The sequence below is a fragment of the Urtica dioica genome, chromosome 12, assembly GCF_054948205.1.
Source record: "Urtica dioica subsp. dioica isolate 48M chromosome 12, U.dioica_male_clone48M_v1_H2, whole genome shotgun sequence".
Lineage (NCBI taxonomy): Eukaryota > Viridiplantae > Streptophyta > Magnoliopsida > Rosales > Urticaceae > Urtica > Urtica dioica.
The window spans coordinates 19,153,290-19,172,916 of record NC_142767.1 but is presented as its reverse complement, the minus strand read 5'-3'; the positions used below and the strand labels follow the sequence as shown (position 1 = coordinate 19,172,916).

General features: G+C 34.9%; 2 protein-coding genes and 1 pseudogene across 2 annotated transcripts; all 3 read right to left on the bottom strand.

Moving 5' to 3' along the window:
• Positions 1–4,544: 4,544 nt before the first annotated feature.
• On the bottom strand, positions 4,545–6,572 carry LOC149379962 (glutamate receptor 2.9-like). The gene is made up of 5 exons (XM_089604081.1): positions 6,482–6,572; positions 6,011–6,067; positions 5,547–5,855; positions 5,058–5,449; positions 4,545–4,751 (listed from the first exon to the last, which is right to left on the bottom strand). Exons 1-5 carry the CDS (start codon positions 6,570–6,572, stop codon positions 4,545–4,547), a joined length of 1,056 nt encoding a protein of 351 aa, XP_089460207.1.
• Positions 6,573–8,218: 1,646 nt separating this feature from the next.
• LOC149379961 (glutamate receptor 2.7-like) lies at positions 8,219–12,391 on the bottom strand (annotated as a pseudogene).
• Positions 12,392–12,622: 231 nt separating this feature from the next.
• Positions 12,623–18,515, bottom strand: LOC149379960 (glutamate receptor 2.7-like). The gene is made up of 6 exons (XM_089603532.1): positions 18,220–18,515; positions 16,109–16,527; positions 14,556–15,491; positions 14,157–14,469; positions 13,688–14,082; positions 12,623–13,354 (listed from the first exon to the last, which is right to left on the bottom strand). Exons 1-6 carry the CDS (start codon positions 18,494–18,496, stop codon positions 12,851–12,853), a joined length of 2,844 nt encoding a protein of 947 aa, XP_089459658.1. The 5' UTR covers positions 18,497–18,515; the 3' UTR covers positions 12,623–12,850.
• Positions 18,516–19,627: the final 1,112 nt, after the last annotated feature.

Here is a 19,627-nt window from a genome sequence, read left to right as displayed (position 1 = left end):
ATTCTAATTCAATGTAAAACAAATTTTTCAAAAATAAAAAAAAACAATGTAAGACCAGGTCACCATCAATATTGGTTATATATATACTCTCTAGTCTATACTCTATAGTATACTCTATACAAAAATGAAAGCGTTATACACTTATACCTGATAATTTTAATGTTAGCTTAGTGTGTACAATTAAATTATTAGTAAGAATATTTGAGCTTGACATATTCGTTAAAATATCTTTCTTTTTTTTGTTTTTTAAAAGTATTCGTTAAGATATCTAACGTCCAGAGAGATGGCAAAATGCATGTATTCAAGTTTTAAGGGATAATATATAATAAAGAAAAAATATTAAGAATATGTGTTTAATCGAAATGTGTGATTTAACTCTTCAATCTTCATTCATTCAGTTCAACATAAATGATAAATACATTTTCTAAAAATATATTATATCGCAAATAACAATTTTTTTGTTTATTTTTTATGTAAAAAAAATAACTCCCCAAAATACCCTTGATAAAATAACTTTTTTTTTCTATTTTATATATAAAAAAATTAAATAAAAAGATTTCTTTATAAAAAGTTAAGAATTTTTTTATAAAGAGATAATTTTTTTAATAAAATCGTAAATAAATATTTATTTTATGAAGGGCATTTTGGGAAGTTCAATTTTAGTTTTTGTAAAAAAAATAAACGAAAAGTGTGATATTTACGATATAACATATTTTTAATGGAGGAATGTGTCATTTATATTAAACTGAAGGGAAATTTTTTATATTTATGAAAATTGAGGGGATAAATCGCGTATTTTCGATTAAACACAGTGGATATTGTTGATATTTTCTCTATTATAAACTGCATTTGTGTAGAATAGCAACTGTATAAAACTATAGCGAATATATATGGTATCATAATCAATTATTCCGTATGAATCAATTATTCTATTTTCATATGATGTATATAATATGGGCGTCGTAGTTATTTAGCTAATTTCAAGCTTGATTTTAAGGAACTAGCCAACGTTTCGTTTATTTTGGTAAATTAGCGATTTACCAATATTAACGTATGTAAATACTAAAGACAATCATGTAAATTAATATCTGATTAATGAGACCATGTCACTAAATGTGGCTAAATTTTAAACATGTTTAAAACGTTGCTAGATTGCAAATCCAATATTTCAAGTAGCCTAATCCGTAGAATTTTTCATATAATATAAGTAAGCACTGAATGCAGTTATCATGACATGTCAAAGTCAATAAACAATAGTCATCAACTCTCTCTCTCTCTCTCTCTCTCTCTCTCTCTCTCTCTCTCTTCAAAATCTAGAGACCGGACTTAGACTCCCACCTCACAAAATCACACTTAGTAATCAAACTAGTATTAAGCACGAGAGAGAACGTTAGGGGACTTAGACCCCCTCTAGCGACGAGACGAGATCACCGGGGTTGTAGACTTCACCACCTTCCATCCCACATGTGCTCATAAAGTTTGGGCCTAGATTGGAATTTATGGGATATTTAATGTTACTCCAAAAATCGGCATTAACAATTACAATATTAAAAAACTTGGAGCATAATTTTACCCACCGGTTTTAATCGACCGGATAATGTCCGTTCTTTTCGGGTAACATAATAGGTGGACCTTTGCTCGTATACCGGGTCTTAGACTCCCACCTCACACAATCACACTTAATGATCAAACTAATATTAAGCACGAGAGAGAACGTTAACGTCAGGGGACTTAGACCCCCTCTAGCGACAAGACGAGATCACCGGGGTTGTAGACTTCACCACCTTCCATCCCACATGTGCTCATAAAGTTTGGGCCTAGATTGGACTTTATGGGATATTTAATGTTACTCCAAAAATCGGCATTAACAATTACAATATAAAAAAAAAACTTGGAGCATAATTTTACCCACCGGTTTTAATCGATCGGATAATGTCCGTTCTTTTCATGTAACATAATAGGTGGACTTTTGCTCGTATACCCGATACCCAACCCGTTAAAACACTAAAAATCGCGTTCATTAAAAATTGATCTTAGATCCACTAGGTTGTTTCAAGCATTAGTACCGCATGACTAACATGATTTTATTATTTTATGATTAGAAAAATTAATTAAAATGAGTAACGCGTCCGACACTTTTCTAGCAGTTTATCCGGTGGGTATATTTTTGTTACCCGTCCGCTTAAAAAAAATGGATAAACGGGTTCAAGTAACATATCCATTTTTTAACTTGGTCCTAGTAATGGGTCATTTTTTTTAACTGGGTCCGAGTAACATACTAAGTGGACCCAATCAGATTCAGACCGATTGTCATTCCTACTTATTCAACTTACTATATATCATGAACTATATACAAACAAACCATACCGTAATAAATGGCTTAACATAACATGGCGGCATTTATAATCAATATAAGGCCAGTATAATTCAACTATATCCCATCTCTAAAGTTTGTTTGCTTTCTTTAATTTTCATTTTCATGGTGTGTAAGAAAACACGTACATTAATTAGATTAGGGAATTATTATTACTATTGTTATTATTATTAATATTAATCTTAAAATTATCCAGAAAAATTAAACTACACGGGTACAAAAAAGAAATCAAACTATATGATTAAACAATGCTTACCGGTTACAACCAGGGACGGACCCACGTAGAGGTTGAGCGTGGTCTAGGCCACCTTCAACTTCTGAGAAAATTTTATAACTACCTTCTTTTAATCTGATTATTTCATCAATACTTATTAATATGTAAAATTCTATAATTATCTCATTTGTTTTATAAAATATCATAGCTACCTTATTATTATTACATGAATTTTATAAGGTCTATAACGGTGCAAGTCACTTAAAAAACAGTATAACTTATATAAAATTTCATAACAACATAAATCACTTTAACAAATCCCGTATTGTTGTAGGTGAATAATAATAATAATAATAATAATAATAATAATAATAATAATAATGGAATCATACAAATATCCAATACTACAAATTTAAGTGTAGGTGGTGATTAAATAGTATTTACGAAAATACGAAGACAATTTATAATAATTTTAATTTAAATATATGACAACAAAAATGAAAATGCGTAGACAATTTACAATAATTTTAATTTTAATATATGCCACCAAAATTTAATAAGAGCATTTAACTCATCTATAAAATTCAATTATATCAATTATTTTGTTTAAACATTCGAGTGTAGATTTTATCGGTTCTCTTATAGTATATATGAAATAATTAGTTAAAGCCAATCAGAGTGTTCATGAAAACCGTCAAACTGAACAAACCGATCATCCAAACCAAACCGCACTCTTTTTGAAACCGTACCATTAAAATCCGATGACGTTTTGGTCGTAACCAACCCAAACCCTAATTGTTTCGGGTTGGTTTGGGTTTTTATAGTCGTGATATTGAGTTGAACCAAATCAACCCGATGGTGTTAATCATTTAATTTGTTTAAGATTGCAAATATTTATATGTACTATTGTTAAAAAAAATATATCATTTTTTTAATAATATTATAATTAAATAAAATACTCATTATTATACTTTCTTATTTGCGAATACATGAAGATCTGATAATTAAAAATATGCGTAATTTTTATGTTAAGATGTAAACTTTTTAAAGATAAGTAAAATTTTGATTTTATTTGACATAACGTATTAGATATAATATACATATATGATTTTCATTCGAGTTATAAAGTCATTTGTAAAGAATTATAATTAAAAAAAACCAATCCAAATCAACTCGATTATTTTTTGGTTGGTTTGGTTTGGTTTTACCTTTCAATCGAGTTGGTTTGAGTTTTAAAACTAAAAAATTAGTTGTAGCGGTTCGAGTTGATAACACATGAAAAAAATCAACTAACCCAACCCGATTACACCCCTAAAGTCAAGTATTAAGGGATTCACTATTTAAATGTAGTTATTTTTATTAGACGATATCGTTTATTATATGATATTTTATTATTATTTATATATTTTCGGCCACCCTCAACTAGAGTTTATGAGTCCGCCCCTGGTTACAACTTTATTGTGTTCTATATATAACTACTTTCTTTTGTGTTAATTCTGTATAATTACTTACTAACTACAATTTATATATTCTCTGCATCTACAAAATAAAATATAAAATGATTCATAAGCTTAGAGACTAAGATATTTGAAATGGACCAGCATTATAATTATATACAAGCATCACCTTCACTAAACTGAGCTCGCTCTCTTGTTATCGGTATTGGCCCGACATCGCTTATTGAATTCCGTTTAATTAGATGACAACAACATTGCTGTTTAGAGTGGCATCGTCGATTGGAACTACAGTGTTATTATTTTGAGCACGACTAAAATGGCTTTGCATTTCACTCATTTGATAATGGGTGGTTCTCTTGAATGTGTTTGAATTCAAGTTCTTCTGATCAAAGACTCTAACCACTACTTGAACTTTTTCCCACGGCGCGCGAGGCTTCTGGTGGAATAGAGCTCTTGATGACATTCCAGTGCCCGGAAAAAAATGTAAGCCCGTTAAGCACTAGAGCAAACAATGACGCAATGGTGGCGATGAGAAATAGTCCCCAGAAGCTTTCAAGTCCAAGGCTATTTGAAGCATCCTCGGATTTGGACATCTATCTTTTTCCCCGAACCATCGGGCCTCTAATTTCTTCGATATGAGACTTTCTATTATGTTTAGTATCACTTGTGACATATCGGAAACTAATGGAGAGCCTCTCGGAAAAGCCTGTGATTTTGGATCATTAAATTATTAGAAATATTATTCGAAACTATTAGTAAGTTTGATCAAGTAAAGGTATGAATTAGGCAAATCTTGAGTGAAAATAATAACAATTTCCTCACAAAGACTAAATTAGAATGATCAGATCGTTCGCCTAACTACTTTTTTTTTATGATCATATAATTAAAATACCCCACGTCATCATTATTATAAATCGGAGGGACATGGTATATTTTAATTGGAGGGACATATATAGTAGGAGACATTTAAATGAAACTGAAAGATCTAAATTGGATTAAAAATAGAGCTTACGAATCCAAAGCCGAGGGTTTTGAAAGTCGGACCAATCATGGTGTACTTGGAGCTATACATTCCTAGGAATACATCCATATAAGGCTTCTCGTCAAAAGCCGCGACAATCTCTTTCTCCGAAAAGGCTCGGGCTAGATCTTTTGCAGATTTGTACGCCTTGAGTTGAGACTCTTTCAAGCCCAGACTCTTCAACATCTTGCATATGAAAGAAGCCTCTAAGTAACCTACATTTTCATTGTCTTTGATGAGCGTTGTGATGTTGGTGATGACCGGTTTGAGTTGTTGCGCGGTTAGGAGCGAAGTCAAGCTCGCGGTGTAGCTTTGGGTCAAAATCAATACCACAAATACCCATATGATTATCACAAATCTTGAAGAGTTACTTAATATACTCTCTCCCATGCGTGTACAAAAGAACTTAGGGTTTTGATTTAACAAAATATATAATCTTTAATTAATGCAATAGGTTTAGATGGATTATATAGAACTTACGAGTCGCGAAGACCATTGTTGAGAAGGAGAACCAAAGACTAGTGCCAATTTGATGTGACAGAGAGCCCCGAAAATCCTCGTTAATCTGATGCTCATTTACCCACACAACAAAGCCGATAAAAACAAAGAAACAAACAATGATTGCCCAAAGATCCCGTGTCAAAGGCTTCGTGAAAACCCATGCATTCTTGTTCCTTTCCTCCTTGACTGTCACGATCATCGACACCCCAGATTTTGTGTACGGCAATGTGAAGTCAACGTACAACGATCTGTTATTCTTCAAGGACAAATGATGTAAGCTAAAATAAACTAGCATAATAATATCAATAATATTGTATAAAGGTTGATGCCACGTACCCCGAGAAAAACTTGGTACATCAGCTCATCATAAGTTCCATTACTCTCGTGGCTAGAGTTGGCAAATGGAATCAACTCATACTCGACTTTATAAGTTAAAGACTTACCAGTTACGTTGAAGGTGTTGTCAAGGTTATATTCAACGTTGACAAACTCTTTGAAACCTGCTTTCAATGGAATACCCACTTTGAGTATCTTAGTACCGTTGACGACCGGAATTTCTCATCATTTTGGTCTTTATTAGTCCCTCATGGCCATGTAATTGGATTCAAATTCTCCTTCAACGTAAACAAGTGAGGATTATTTTTCTTTATTTGAGAAGAATTCAAATCCTTTATGAGCCCAATTTTGGGCTTCCAAAACCCAACCACGTTGACCACGCCATCATTTACAACATTGACGATCTCATAAGCCTAAACTTGTAATTCCTCATGAACAAGATTGAAATTTCCAGCGAGCCCTTTGAATCTCACTTTTAAGTGCCTCTCTAAGCTTTGGACCATTTAAAGATACTCCAAACGAGTCGAGGTCATTTGAGTAATTATTATTCCTCTTTTTTACCATCCTAAATTTGTTACCATCATCATTAGTATCGCTCTCCCAAATCCTTTCAACGGCCATAGCTAGGGCTTTGGCAGCATCGTAAGCCCACAACCCAAAAACATTCATCACTTCTTGATCATCATCCCCAAATTAACTGATTCTTTTGATACCGATCTCTGAAATCTTCGACTTCTTTCTTCCTCGGAACGTAACTCCTTATCCCCAACACACCATTCATGGAATCACCAAAACCCATAGAAGAAGTGGTTAAGAGGTTGGCCATCACGCTAGTCACAATCCAAACAAACCCTTCTCTCATCATCACAAACCTCTCAGCCTCACAAAAAATCCTATTCCCAAGCGTCGTCTGAGCCTTCATGCAAGGATATATATGTCATAAATTATTTGAAAAATTGTAAGAAATAGGATCAAATACTTACACTCAATTAAATTTAGACAAATAATGTATTTAATATGTAAGGGTCTAAATATTTATATATCTACCTTTCCCTGGGATAAAGAGAAAAATAAAAAATAAAAAATTAACACACTTTGTAGTCATATTTTTAAAAAAAATGGTGATTTCTAATTTTTTTTTTTACTGAAAAAAAAGAAAGCATAAACTATCAAAATAAAAATAAAATAAAATATAGGGACATCACTTATTACTTTTATCATGCAAATAAACCGTAATTAATACAAAACTATGTTACAACAAAGCTTTTACGTCCATACCTGTACAACAAAAACCCTAACAGGTTTGTCCTTTAGTCCCTGGAGCTTTTCCCGGAGTGTCTCATTAGAGGCCGAGGGATCGATGGCGGTCCGGTAAGGCACGTGGGCCCCGGCTCGGAAGACGGCATCGACGAGGAAGGGCACGAGGCCTTCGCCGTAGGCATCGGAGGCATAGACCGGGACCACCTGTTTCCATCCAGAGGCTCGGACTAGGGACGCGATGGCCTCGGCCTGAGAAGCATCATTCCCCGTGACTCGGAAGAAGTACGAGCTCCGAGTGGTTAGAGAGGGACACGTGGCAGAGAATGAGATGATCGGAACCTTGGCTTTCTCTCCGAGGTTCACAACGATTATGGCTCCCTTGCGACGACGTCAACTGTCCGATTATGGCTTGGAGTACTTGGGCGTTTTTTTATCAGGTCTAGAGCTGTTATCAGGTCAAAGGTGGTAACTTATAATTTAGAACCTTACAAGTTACCACCTTTTTTTATTATTTTATTTTTTTTCCTTGCTTAAGTTTTGCTATCAATGGTCCCTCGTTGTAAATGAGCGTTTGCATTTTAAGGGCCTAGATCGATTGTGACTAATACATATATATTGTCTGGAAATATTAAAGGGGGTACATACATCTGTGAAGCTTGGTGAAATAATTGGTACATATTTGATAGTAGTTCGTTGTCTCGAATAATTCGATTAATTTGGTTGGTGAAATTTATAATTTCGATTTGTTGCATCTGTATGTATCCAGTTTTACCCGTTGTAATAACTGGATGTTATTGCCAAAATGCCCAGTCCAAGCAGCGTAGTCCCAATTCAAGCAATCAATTAAGAAGCAATGGGCTTACTTAAAGGAATTAGGCTTTATGTCCATAGAATAGCCCAACTATTTTCTAGGCTTATAAATATATTTATCTGTATAGTAATGCTCTGAAAATACACAATGCTTTCAACTTTATTGTACTGAATATAATTATTAATTACTTACAAATCAAAAAAAAATATCCTATCCTGTAAAAAAAAAAAAAAAGACTCCTAAATTAAGATATTTAAATACTTTATTTACACTAGATATATATAATCATCACTTTCACTAAACCGAGCCATTTGAATGGCTCGTCAAACTAACTACCTGGTTAGGATTTCCACTTGGAGTGGCATTGTCAATCGGAACAACAAAATTACTATCTCGAGCACTAAAAAAATTGCTTCGCAAGTCACTCGTTTGGTGATTGGCGGGTTTCTTCGACGCGTGGGAACTCAAGTCCTTTTGATCAAAGACTCTAAACACCACATGAACTTTTTCCCACACCGAGGCTTCTGGTGGGATAGAGCTTTTGATGACATCCCAATACCCGTGAAAGAATATAACCCCATGAAGCGCCATAGCGAACAACGACGCAACGCTGGTGATGAGAAATAGTCCCCAGAAGCTTTCGAGCCCGAGGTTGCTTGAAGTATCTTCAAAGCCCAGGGTCGGACAACTTTCTTTTTTCCCGAACCAGTGCTCCTCTATTTCCTTTGACCTGCCTCGTTCGGTTACGTTTAGTATCGCATGTGACACATCAGAAACCAACGGAGAGCCTTTCGGAAAAGCCTGGAATTTTAGCCCATCAAGGGATGTTATTGTAATTTCGAATAAGTTTTATAACTAAATAATCATATTTTCGAATTAACCTTGGTTTGTCTAGTATTAATAAAATAGTCAAAATAAACAAATGTGAAATATTAGGTTTCAATCATTTTTTCATCTCGTGATTAAATAATTTAAAAGTGGTAAATTCTTATATATATCATCAAAAAATTTAACAAAAATTTAGCGATATAAGCCACATAAACATAAGCGTTTGCGTTTTAACCAACGTTTTGTAAATTTTTCGTAAATAACCAAAAACTTTGCTAAATAGCCATATTTACTAGAAATTTACCCTGCGTTTTTTATTATTTTAATAGCGTAAATAGATTTACGTGGCTATTTACTGAAAATAAACGAAATGTTGGTTATTTCAAAATTTCTAACATTTCATATGGCTAGATAACCACTGGACCCAAAATTTAATGATATTGTAAAAAATAAATTAAAATTAACTATTTTTCGAATCAATTAATTTCATATGACTATTTTATATAATCTTTTCATTTCAAAATACATGTAACTTTGATAAACTAAATAAGATAATAAGAGCGCTTACATATCCAAAGCCGAGGGTTTTGAAAGTCGGACCAATCATGGTGTACTTGGAGCAATACATTTTGAGGAAAACATCCATATAAGGCTTTTCGTCAAAAGCCGCGACAATTTCTTTCTTCGAAAAAGCTCGGGCTAGATCTTCCGCGGATTCGTACACCATGAGCTGGTTCTCTTTTAAGCCTAGGCTCTTCAACATCTCATAGGTGAAAGAAGCCTCTAAGTAACCCACATTTTCACCTTTCTCAATGAGCGTCCTAATGCTGGTGATGGCCGGTTTGAGTTGTTGGACCGTTAGGAGCGAAGTCAAGCTCGCGGTGTAGCTTTGGGTCAAAATCAATACCACAAATACCCATATGACTATCACAAATCTTGAAGAGTTACTTAGTACTCTCTCCCCTGTGTGTGAAAAAAAAAGAAAGCTTAGGTTTGTTGATAAACATAACTTGTGATCTACGATCAATGACATAATTTTGTGTGGATTATTGAACTTACGAGTAGCGAAGACCATGGTGGAGAATGAGAACCAAAGACTAGTGCCGATTTGGTGCGACGGAGAGCCTCGAAAGTCGTCATTAATCTGATGCTCGTGGACCCATACGACGAAGCCCATGAAAACGAAGAAACCAACAATGGTGGCCCAGAGATCCCGTGTCAAAGGCTTCGTGAAAATCCATGCATTATTGTTCCTTTCGTCCTTGACTGTGACGATCATCGACACCCCAGATTCTGTATATGGCAACGTGAAGTCAACATACAAAGATCTGTTGTATCTGATCGTCACATCTCCGATCACTGCATCGAAATTCTTCAATACAAATGGTACACAAATAAGCTAATATAAAATAGCATAATAATTAATCTCTATAACAGATAAATTTATGCCACGTACCCCGAGAAAAACTTGGTACACCATCTCATCATAAGTTCCATTACTCTCGTGGCTAGAATTGGCGAATGGAATCAAGTCATACTCAACTTTATAAGGTAAAGAATCCATTACCTCTCTAAAGATGTCTATGCAATAACCGGTTACGTAGGTGGTGTTATCAGAGTTATATTCAACGTTGACAAACTCTTTGAAACCACCTCTCACTGGAACACCGACTTTCAGTCTGTTACCATTGATCGGAATTTCCCATCCTTTTTGGTCTTTATTAGTCCCTCCTGGCCACGTAATTGGACTCAAATTCTCCTTCAACGTTAACAAGTGAGGATTATTTTTCTTTGTAGAAGAACTCAAATCCCTTATGAGCCCAATTTTGGGCTTCCAAAACCCAACAACGTTGATCACGCCATCATTAACAACATTGACGATCTCATAAGCCGAAACTTGTAACTCCTCATGCACAAGACTAAAATTCCCAGCGAGCCCTTTGAATCTCACATTTGTAAATATCTCTCTAAGCTTTGGACCATTTAAAGATACTCCAAACGAGTCGAGGTCATTTGAGTAATTATTATTCCTTTTTTTGACAACCGTAATTTTGTCACCATCATCATTAGGAGTATCGCTCTCCCAAGTCCTTTCAACGGCCATAGCTAGGGCTATGGCAGCATCGTAAGCCCACAACCCAAAAACATTCACTTCTTGATCATCGTCCCCAAACTGATTCTTTCGATACCGATCTCTGAAATCCTCGACCTCTTTCGTCCTCGGAACGTAACTCCTTATCCCCAACACACCATTCATGGAATCACGAAAACCCATAGAAGAAGTGTTTAAGAGGTTGGCCATCACGCTAGTCACAATCCAAACAAACCCTTCTTTCATCATCTCCAACCTCTCAGCCTCATCGAAAATCCTCTTCCCAAGCGCCGTGTGAGCCTTGATGCAAAGATAAGTTAGAGAGTAATTGAAAAATTGTATGAAACAGTTACGCTCAATTAAATTAACTCATGTCTAAGAAAAAAAAATCTCTCGTACTATCTCATGTTTATGATCTTAGTTTTAGCTATTTTCACAATTATTCGATGATTAAGAACTTAAGGTTTTAAATATTAAATATCTAAACTTTCCGTGGAATGAAGAGAAAAAAAAATATTTAACATACTTCGTAGTCATTTTTTTTTTTTTTAAATGGTGGTTTCTACTTTCTAATGCATAAACTATATATTAAAATAAAGATAATACATAATATAGGGACATCACTTATTACTTTTAAAATAATTGGTTGCACCTAATCAATTTCTAATTTTCTAGCCAAAGTTTCATTATATTAAAAAAATAGTTCATCACGTCGAAATAAATTAAATTAACTAAATCAGTTAATTTAATTTACTTCGGCCTGATGAGCTATTTTGTAAATAAAATAAAACTTTTACTATTTTTCAAAATGAGAGTGAATTATTAAGCTACTGACCTAATTGTCTTTTACTTTTATCATGCAAATAGTCCGTAATTAATATAAAACTAGGTTACAACAAAGCTTTATACGTCCATACCTGCACGACAAAAACCCTAACAGGTTTGTCCTTTAGTCCCCGGAGCTTTTCCCGGAGTGTCTTGTTGGAGGCGAAGGGATCGATGGCGGTCCGGTAAGGCACGTGGGCCCCGGCTCGGAAGAGGGCATCGACGAGGAAGGGCACGAGGCCTTCGCCGTAGGCATCGGAGGCATAGACCGGGACCACCTGTTTCCATCCAGCGGCTCGGCCTGAGAAGCCTCGTTCCCCGTGACTCGGAAGAAGTATGAGCTCTGAGTGGTTAGAGAGGGACACGTGGCAGAGAATGAGATGATCGGAACCTTGGCTTTCTCTCCGAGGTTCACAACGAAGCTCGCTTGCGACGACGTCAACGGCCCGATTATGGCTTGGACTTGGGCGTTTTTTATCAGGTCTAGAGCTGTTATCAGGTCAAAGGTGGTAACTTATAAGTCACCTTTTTTATTATTTTATTTTTTTTCCTTGATTAAGTTTTGCTATCAATGGTCCCTCGTTGTAAATGAGCGTTTGCATTTTAAGGGCCTAGATCGATTGTGACTAATACATATATATTGTCTGGAAATATTAAAGGGGGTACATACATCTGTGAAGCTTGGTGAAATAATTGGTACATATTTGATAGTAGTTCGTTGTCTCGAATAATTCGATTAGTTTGGTTGGTGAAATTTATAATTTCGATTTGTTGCATCTGTATGTATCCAGTTTTACCCGTTGTAATAACTGGATGTTATTGCCAAAATGCCCAGTCCAAGCAGCGTAGTCCCAATTCAAGCAATCAATTAAGAAGCAATGGGCTTACTTAAAGGAATTAGACTTTATGTCCATAGAATAGCCCAACTATTTTCTAGGCTTATAAATATATTTATCTGTATAGTAATGCTCTGAAAATACACAATGCTTTCAACTTTATTGTACTGAATATAATTACTTACAAATAAAAAAAAAATATCCTATCCTATCCTGTAAAAAAAAAAAAAAAGACTCCTAAATTAAGATATTTAAATACTTTATTTACACTAGATATATATAATCATCACTTTCACTAAACCGAGCCATTTGAATGGCTCGTCAAACTAACTACCTGGTTAGGATTTCCACTTGGAGTGGCATTGTCAATCGGAACAACAAAATTACTATCTCGAGCACTAAAAAAATTGCTTCGCAAGTCACTCGTTTGGTGATTGGCGGGATTCTTCGACGCGTGGGAACTCAAGTCCTTTTGATCAAAGACCCTAAACACTACACGAACTTTTTCCCACACCGAGGCTTCTGATGGGATAGAGCTTTTGATGACATGCCAATTCCCGTGGAAGAACATAACCCCATGAAGCGCCATAGCGAACAACGACGCAACGCTGGTGATGAGAAATAGTCCCCAGAAGCTTTCGAGCCCGAGGTTGCTTGAAGTATCTTCAAAGCTCAGGGTCGGACATCTTTCTTTTTTCCCGAACCAGTGCTCCTCTATTTCCTTTGACTTGCCTCGTTCGGTTACGTTTAGTATCGCAAGTGACACATCAGAAACCAACGGAGACCCTTTCGGAAAAGCCTGAAATTTTAGCCCATCAAGGGATAATATTGTAATTTCGAATGAGTTTTATAACTAAATAGCCATATTTTCGAATTAATCTTGGTTTTTCTAGTATTAATAAAATAGTCAAAATAAACAAATGTGAAATATTAGGTTTCAATCATTTTTTCATCTCGTGATTAAATTCTTATATATATCGTCAAAAAATTTAATGATATTGTAAAAAATAAATTAAAATTGTAGCGCTATTTTTCTAATCAATTAATTTCAGACGACTATTTTGTATAATCTTTTCATTTCAAATTATATGTAACTTTGATCAACTAATATGATAGTTATAAGAGCGCTTACGTATCCAAAGCCGAGGGTTTTGAAAGTCGGACCAATCATGGTGTACTTGGAGCAATACATTTTGAGGAAGACATCCATATAAGGTTTTTTGTCAAAAGCCGCGACAATTTCTTTCTTCGAAAAGGCTCGGGCTAGATCTTCCGCAGATTCGTACACCATGAGCTGGTTCTCTTTCAAGCCTAGGTTCTTCAACATCTCATAGGTGAAAGAAGCCTCTAAGTAACCCACATGTTCACCTTTCTCGATGAGCGTCCTAATGCTGGTGATGGCCGGTTTGAGTTGTTGGACCGTTAGGAGCGAAGTCAAGCTCGCGGTGTAGCTTTGGGTCAAAATCAATACCACAAATACCCATATGACTATCACAAATCTTGAAGAGTTACTTAGTACTCTCTCCCCTGTGTGTGAAAAAAGAAAGCTTACTTGTGATCTACTATCAATGACATAATTTTGGGTGGATTATTGAACTTACGAGTAGCGAAGACCATGGTGGAGAAGGAGAACCAAAGACTAGTGCCGATTTGGTGCGACGGAGAGCCTCGAAAGTCGTCGTTAATCCGATGCTCGTGGACCCACACGACGAAGCCGATGAAAACGAAGAAACAAACAATGGCGGCCCAGAGATCCCACGTCAAAGGCTTCGTGAAAATCCATGCATTATTGTTCCTTTCGTCCTTGACTGTGACGATCATCGACACCCCAGATTCTGTATATGGCAAAGTGAAGTCAACATACAAAGATCTGTTGGATCTGATCGTCACATCTCCGATCACTGCATCGAAATTCTTCAATACAAATGGTACACAAATAAGCTCATATAAAATAGCATAATAATTAATCTCAATAACAGATATAAATTTATGCCACGTACCCCGAGAAAAACTTGGTACACCATTTCATCATAAGTTCCATTACTCTCGTGGCTAGAGTTGGCGAATGGAATCAAGTCATACTCAACTTTATAAGGTAAAGAATCCATTACCGCCCTAAAGATGTCTATGCAATAACCGGTTACGTTGGTGGTGTTATCAGAGTTATATTCAACGTCGACAAACTCTTTGAAACCACCTCTCACTGGAACACCGACTTTCAGTTTGTTACCGTTAATTGGAATTTCCCATCCTTTTTGGTCTTTGTTAGTTCCTCCTGGCCACGTAATTGGACTCAAATTCTCCTTCAACGTAAACAAGTGAGGATTATTTTTATGTGTAGAAGAATTCAAATCCCTTATGAGCCCAATTTTGGGCTTCCAAATCCCAACCACGTCGATCACGCCGTCATTAACAACATTGACGATCTCATAAGCCGAAACTTGTAACTCCTCATGCACAAGACTAAAATTCCCAGCGAGCCCTTTGAATCTCACGTTTGTAAATATCTCTCTAAGATTTGGACCATTTAAAGATACTCCAAACGAGTCGAGGTCAATTGAGTAATTATTATTCCTTTTTTTGACAACCCTAATTTTGTCACGATCATCATTAGGAGTATCGCTCTCCCAAGTCCTTTCAACGGCCATAGCTAAGGCTTTGGCAGCATCGTAAGCCCATAACCCAAAAACATTCACTTCTTGATCATCATCCCCAAATTGATTCTTTCGATACCGATCTCTGAAATCCTTTACCTCTTTCGTCCTCGGAACGTAACTCCTTATCCCCAACACACCATTCATGGAATCACGAAAACCCATAGAAGAAGTGTTTAAGAGGTTGGCCATCACGCTAGTCACAATCCAAACAAACCCTTCTTTCATCATCTCCAATCTCTCAGCCTCATCGAAAATCCTCTTCCCAAGCGCCGTGTTAGTCTTGATGCAAAGATAAGTTAGAAAGTAATTGAAAAATTGTATGTATGAAACAATTACGCTCAATTAAATTTATTTCAAATTTAATCTAACTCATGTCTAAGAAAAAAAAAATCTCTCGTACTATCTCATGTTTATGATCTTAGTTTTAGCTATTTTCAGAATTATTCGATAATTAAGAACTTAAGGGTTTAAATATTAAATATTCTAAACTTTCCGTGGAATAAAGAGAAAAAAAATAATTAACATACTTTGTAGTCATATTTTTTTTAAAAATGGTGGTTTCTACTTTCTAATGCATAAACTATCAAAATAAAGATAATACATAATATGGGGACGTCCCTTATTACTTTTAAAAGAATTTGTTACACCTAACCAATTTCTAATTTTTTTCTAAGATCTAACCAAAGTTTCATTTTATTCATAAAATAGCTCATCATGCCGAAATAAATTAAATCAGTTAATTTAATTTACTTCGACCTGATGAACTATTTTGTTAATAAAATAACATTTTTACTATTTTTCAAAATAATGGTGAGTTATTAAGCTACTGACTTAACATGCAAATAGTCCGTAATTAATATAAAACTAGGTTACAACAAAGCTTTGTAGGTCCATACCTGCACGACAAAAACCCTAACAGGTTTGTCCTTTAGTCCCCGGAGCTTTTCCCGGAGTGTCTCGTTAGAGGCCGAGGGATCGATGGCGGTCCGGTAAGGCACGTGGGCCCCAGCTCGGAAGAGGGCATCGACGAGGAAGGGCACAAGGCCTTCGCCGTAGGCATCGGAGGCATAGACCGGGACCACCTGTTTCCATCCAGCGGCTCGGACTAGGGACGCGATGGCCTCGGCCTGAGAAGCCTCGTTTCCCGTGACTCGGAAGAAGTATGAGCTCCGAGTGGTTAGAGAGGGACACGTGGCGGAGAATGAGATGATCGGAACCTTGGCTTTCTCTCCGAGGTTCACCACGAAGCTCGCTTGCGACGACGTCAACGGTCCGATTATGGCTTGGACTTGGGCGTTTTTTATCAGGTCTAGAGCTGTTAAAATCAACCAAAATTAAGTAGTTAAGCTCGATGATATTTTGGATAGGAAATAAAAAAAATGATCAAGACGGAATAACATGAAGGTTTTTCAATCTAAATGTTTACTTTGTGGGTGAATTAATTTATGATATACATATTCCAATCCATTTCGGTGGCTATATTTTTTTCGTTCTGATTAAAATGTTTGTGAAGAATAGTCGTATATGCATTTGTTGATGATTTAGTGACTAATTGAGCTAATAAATAAATAATATATATATATACGACTACTATTAAAACCATACTTTGGTACTCTCAAATATAAATGTTTTTTGGTTCCGAATATTCCATATTTTTTGCGTCTTCTTTACATGACTCTTCATGTTAACGGTTCGATTATGACTTGCACTCGTACGTTTTTCGTTAGGTCTAGAGCTATTTGTAGAATTGAGATCAAAACTAGTTAATTAAGCTAGATTATATATGGCATAAAACAGTTTGGAGTTCTCTCGTTGTGAGGCTTATTGCATGATTTATGAATTGCATTGACAGACAAAATAAAAACATGAATAACATGATATAAGGCTGTTCGATGCAGTAAAAAAAAACAGATAGATATTTACACATTTTGTTAATAATAATTTAACAGTTAAAAAAAAAAGTTAATAAAATATCATACCCATAACAATCCATGTTGGCTTCTTTTTTGTCTTTTTCCAAGTCAAAATTTAACATGTTTTTGACGAATGGCTGTAAATGTATTTTTCTATAATAATGACCGGAAGTATCGTCTGTCCAGAATGAAAATTTTCGGTTCAAAATAAAAGATAAAAAAAATCGGTTCCAAAAATAAATAAAAAGTAAATAAATAACATTTTATAAATCATTTATATCGACCAATTGTATCGACAAATTTGGACTATTATCGCGACGAACTGTTGAGGAAGATAAATCGGGCCATTAGAGATGAATCTAACGGCCTGTTAAAAAAAATACACCAAATCAAGACCGTAAATCCTCAAAGCAAGGATTTTCAGATTATACCGTGCACCTTTGATTTTTTTTTACAGAACCGGAATTACCAATTCCAAATGTCCATCAAAACAGAAATTGATAAATTTCTTGTGGGCGGTTGGAACTAGAAATTCCGGCCAGTTCTATTTCCGGTGCCAAGATTACGGACATTCCAAAATTGACATTGAATTCTTCTTAATATATGTAGTTAGGCCAAAAAAAAAACTCTTTCCAAATGGATACAATACGAAGTAGACATCAAGTCCAACGCACATGACATACACAGATGCAAACATAAATACATGCTTACATATATATATATATAGTATATAAGTCAAATAAACCTGCATATATATATATAGACATATTTGTAAATGAAGATTTCTGGGTCCACCAATTAGAGCCACACAATTGGTGACGTTGAAATTTGAAATACACCATAAGCGTTAAAACTAGACTCTAACATTTAAATTTGTATTCTATTTCCAGCTGGGTTTTTTGTTTCGTTTGCACCAAGGTACCAAATCAGTGAATCACCAATTAAAGACTATGAACACTTCAATGTTATCATAAATGCAAACAACGTTTACCGGAATACCCTTCAAGAGTACTATTAATTAATTATCACACGGTCCCTAACGGTAAATATATTATTACAAGGGCAAACTTGACGTACAAGAAAAGAAGTCATACCTGACGAAGCCGCTCCGATGACATCTGACTTCGAATCTCTGGAATGAACCACAATTCGCGTTTTATAGCTCCGACCTTCTGAGGAGGAGTAAAATTCCGAAATTGCCATTCTGATACACCTCAATCCCATCCTTCCGACAGGGCTATTATGGTCCAAAACCACGCCCACCTTCACACTTATCGTTCTATTTTGTGCTGCGACGACGACCATATTCGTCAATAAGTAAACTGGAATCAGAAAGAAAGAGAAGAAGAGAGTGTTCGTGAATTTCTTCATGTTCAGTCTAATAGGAGGTTTTAGCTTTTGCTATTTCTATGTTCTCTTCTCTTCTCATGGAAATATTAATACCTTGTAGAAATTTTAAACTGTACTGTTAATGAAGACGCGGTTTCCACGAAAGTCGCAGTTTGTACCTTGAGCAAATCAGTGCCACTATTTTTTTTTTTTAATTAAATACAAATTGTTCACCGGTGTATGTTAGATATTGCGTAAACTTTAATGTCCAGACTTTTGCCTACACATATCTAATGACATTTATTTGGTAATGTTGGTGTATCATGTTTTCAATGACATGTAATCGAAAAATGTCATAAATTTGTGTAACTAAGAATATTTGGTATATTTAGTGACATTTACAAGTTAAATGTTGTGAATTATGTATTTAATGACAATCCATAAATGTCGTAAAATCAAGAATACCACGACTTTTTAAATAATGTCACAATATATTTTTGTCGATATTTTTTTTTATATTTAGAAGTTATGTATGTAATTTGTATATATTTATAACATATTAGAAGAAAAACTCACATTCCTTAAAGATAATCAATATACTGTTTTTATTTCATAAAATGATATTTGATTTTCATTTATTATTTTAAGTATATTTCAAGTCTCTTCAAATTTGCATTATTGTTATTTTTATTCTAATTCGCCTATTATTTGTTTTTTTAGAACCCGCCTATTATTTGTTGCATTCATCAAGTTCGTTGGCATATATCCCTCTTAATATTTCCACGTATTATCAACTAAAAATAAAATATTTCCATCCAGTTTTAAAATCATAACCACTCTCCTTTTTTAATATTCAGTAACCACTTTCCCTCGTAAAGTTTTTGTTTATAATTGAATGCAGTTTATTTATAAGCCTTTATAGTATTAATAGTTTCATACTGATATAAATATATGTAAAAATAAACCCTAGAATTGTAATTGGTTGGGTCTTGAGATATCAAACGCCAAGAGAGACGACTGAGATTAGGCCATGTATCTTAATTATCAACTTATCATCACATGTCAAGGTCGTCCATAGGCATTTTGAATATAAAATTATATATTATTTAAAAAAAAAAACATATAGAGAACCTCCTATTATTACAGGCTGGGTATACACTAACTATATATATA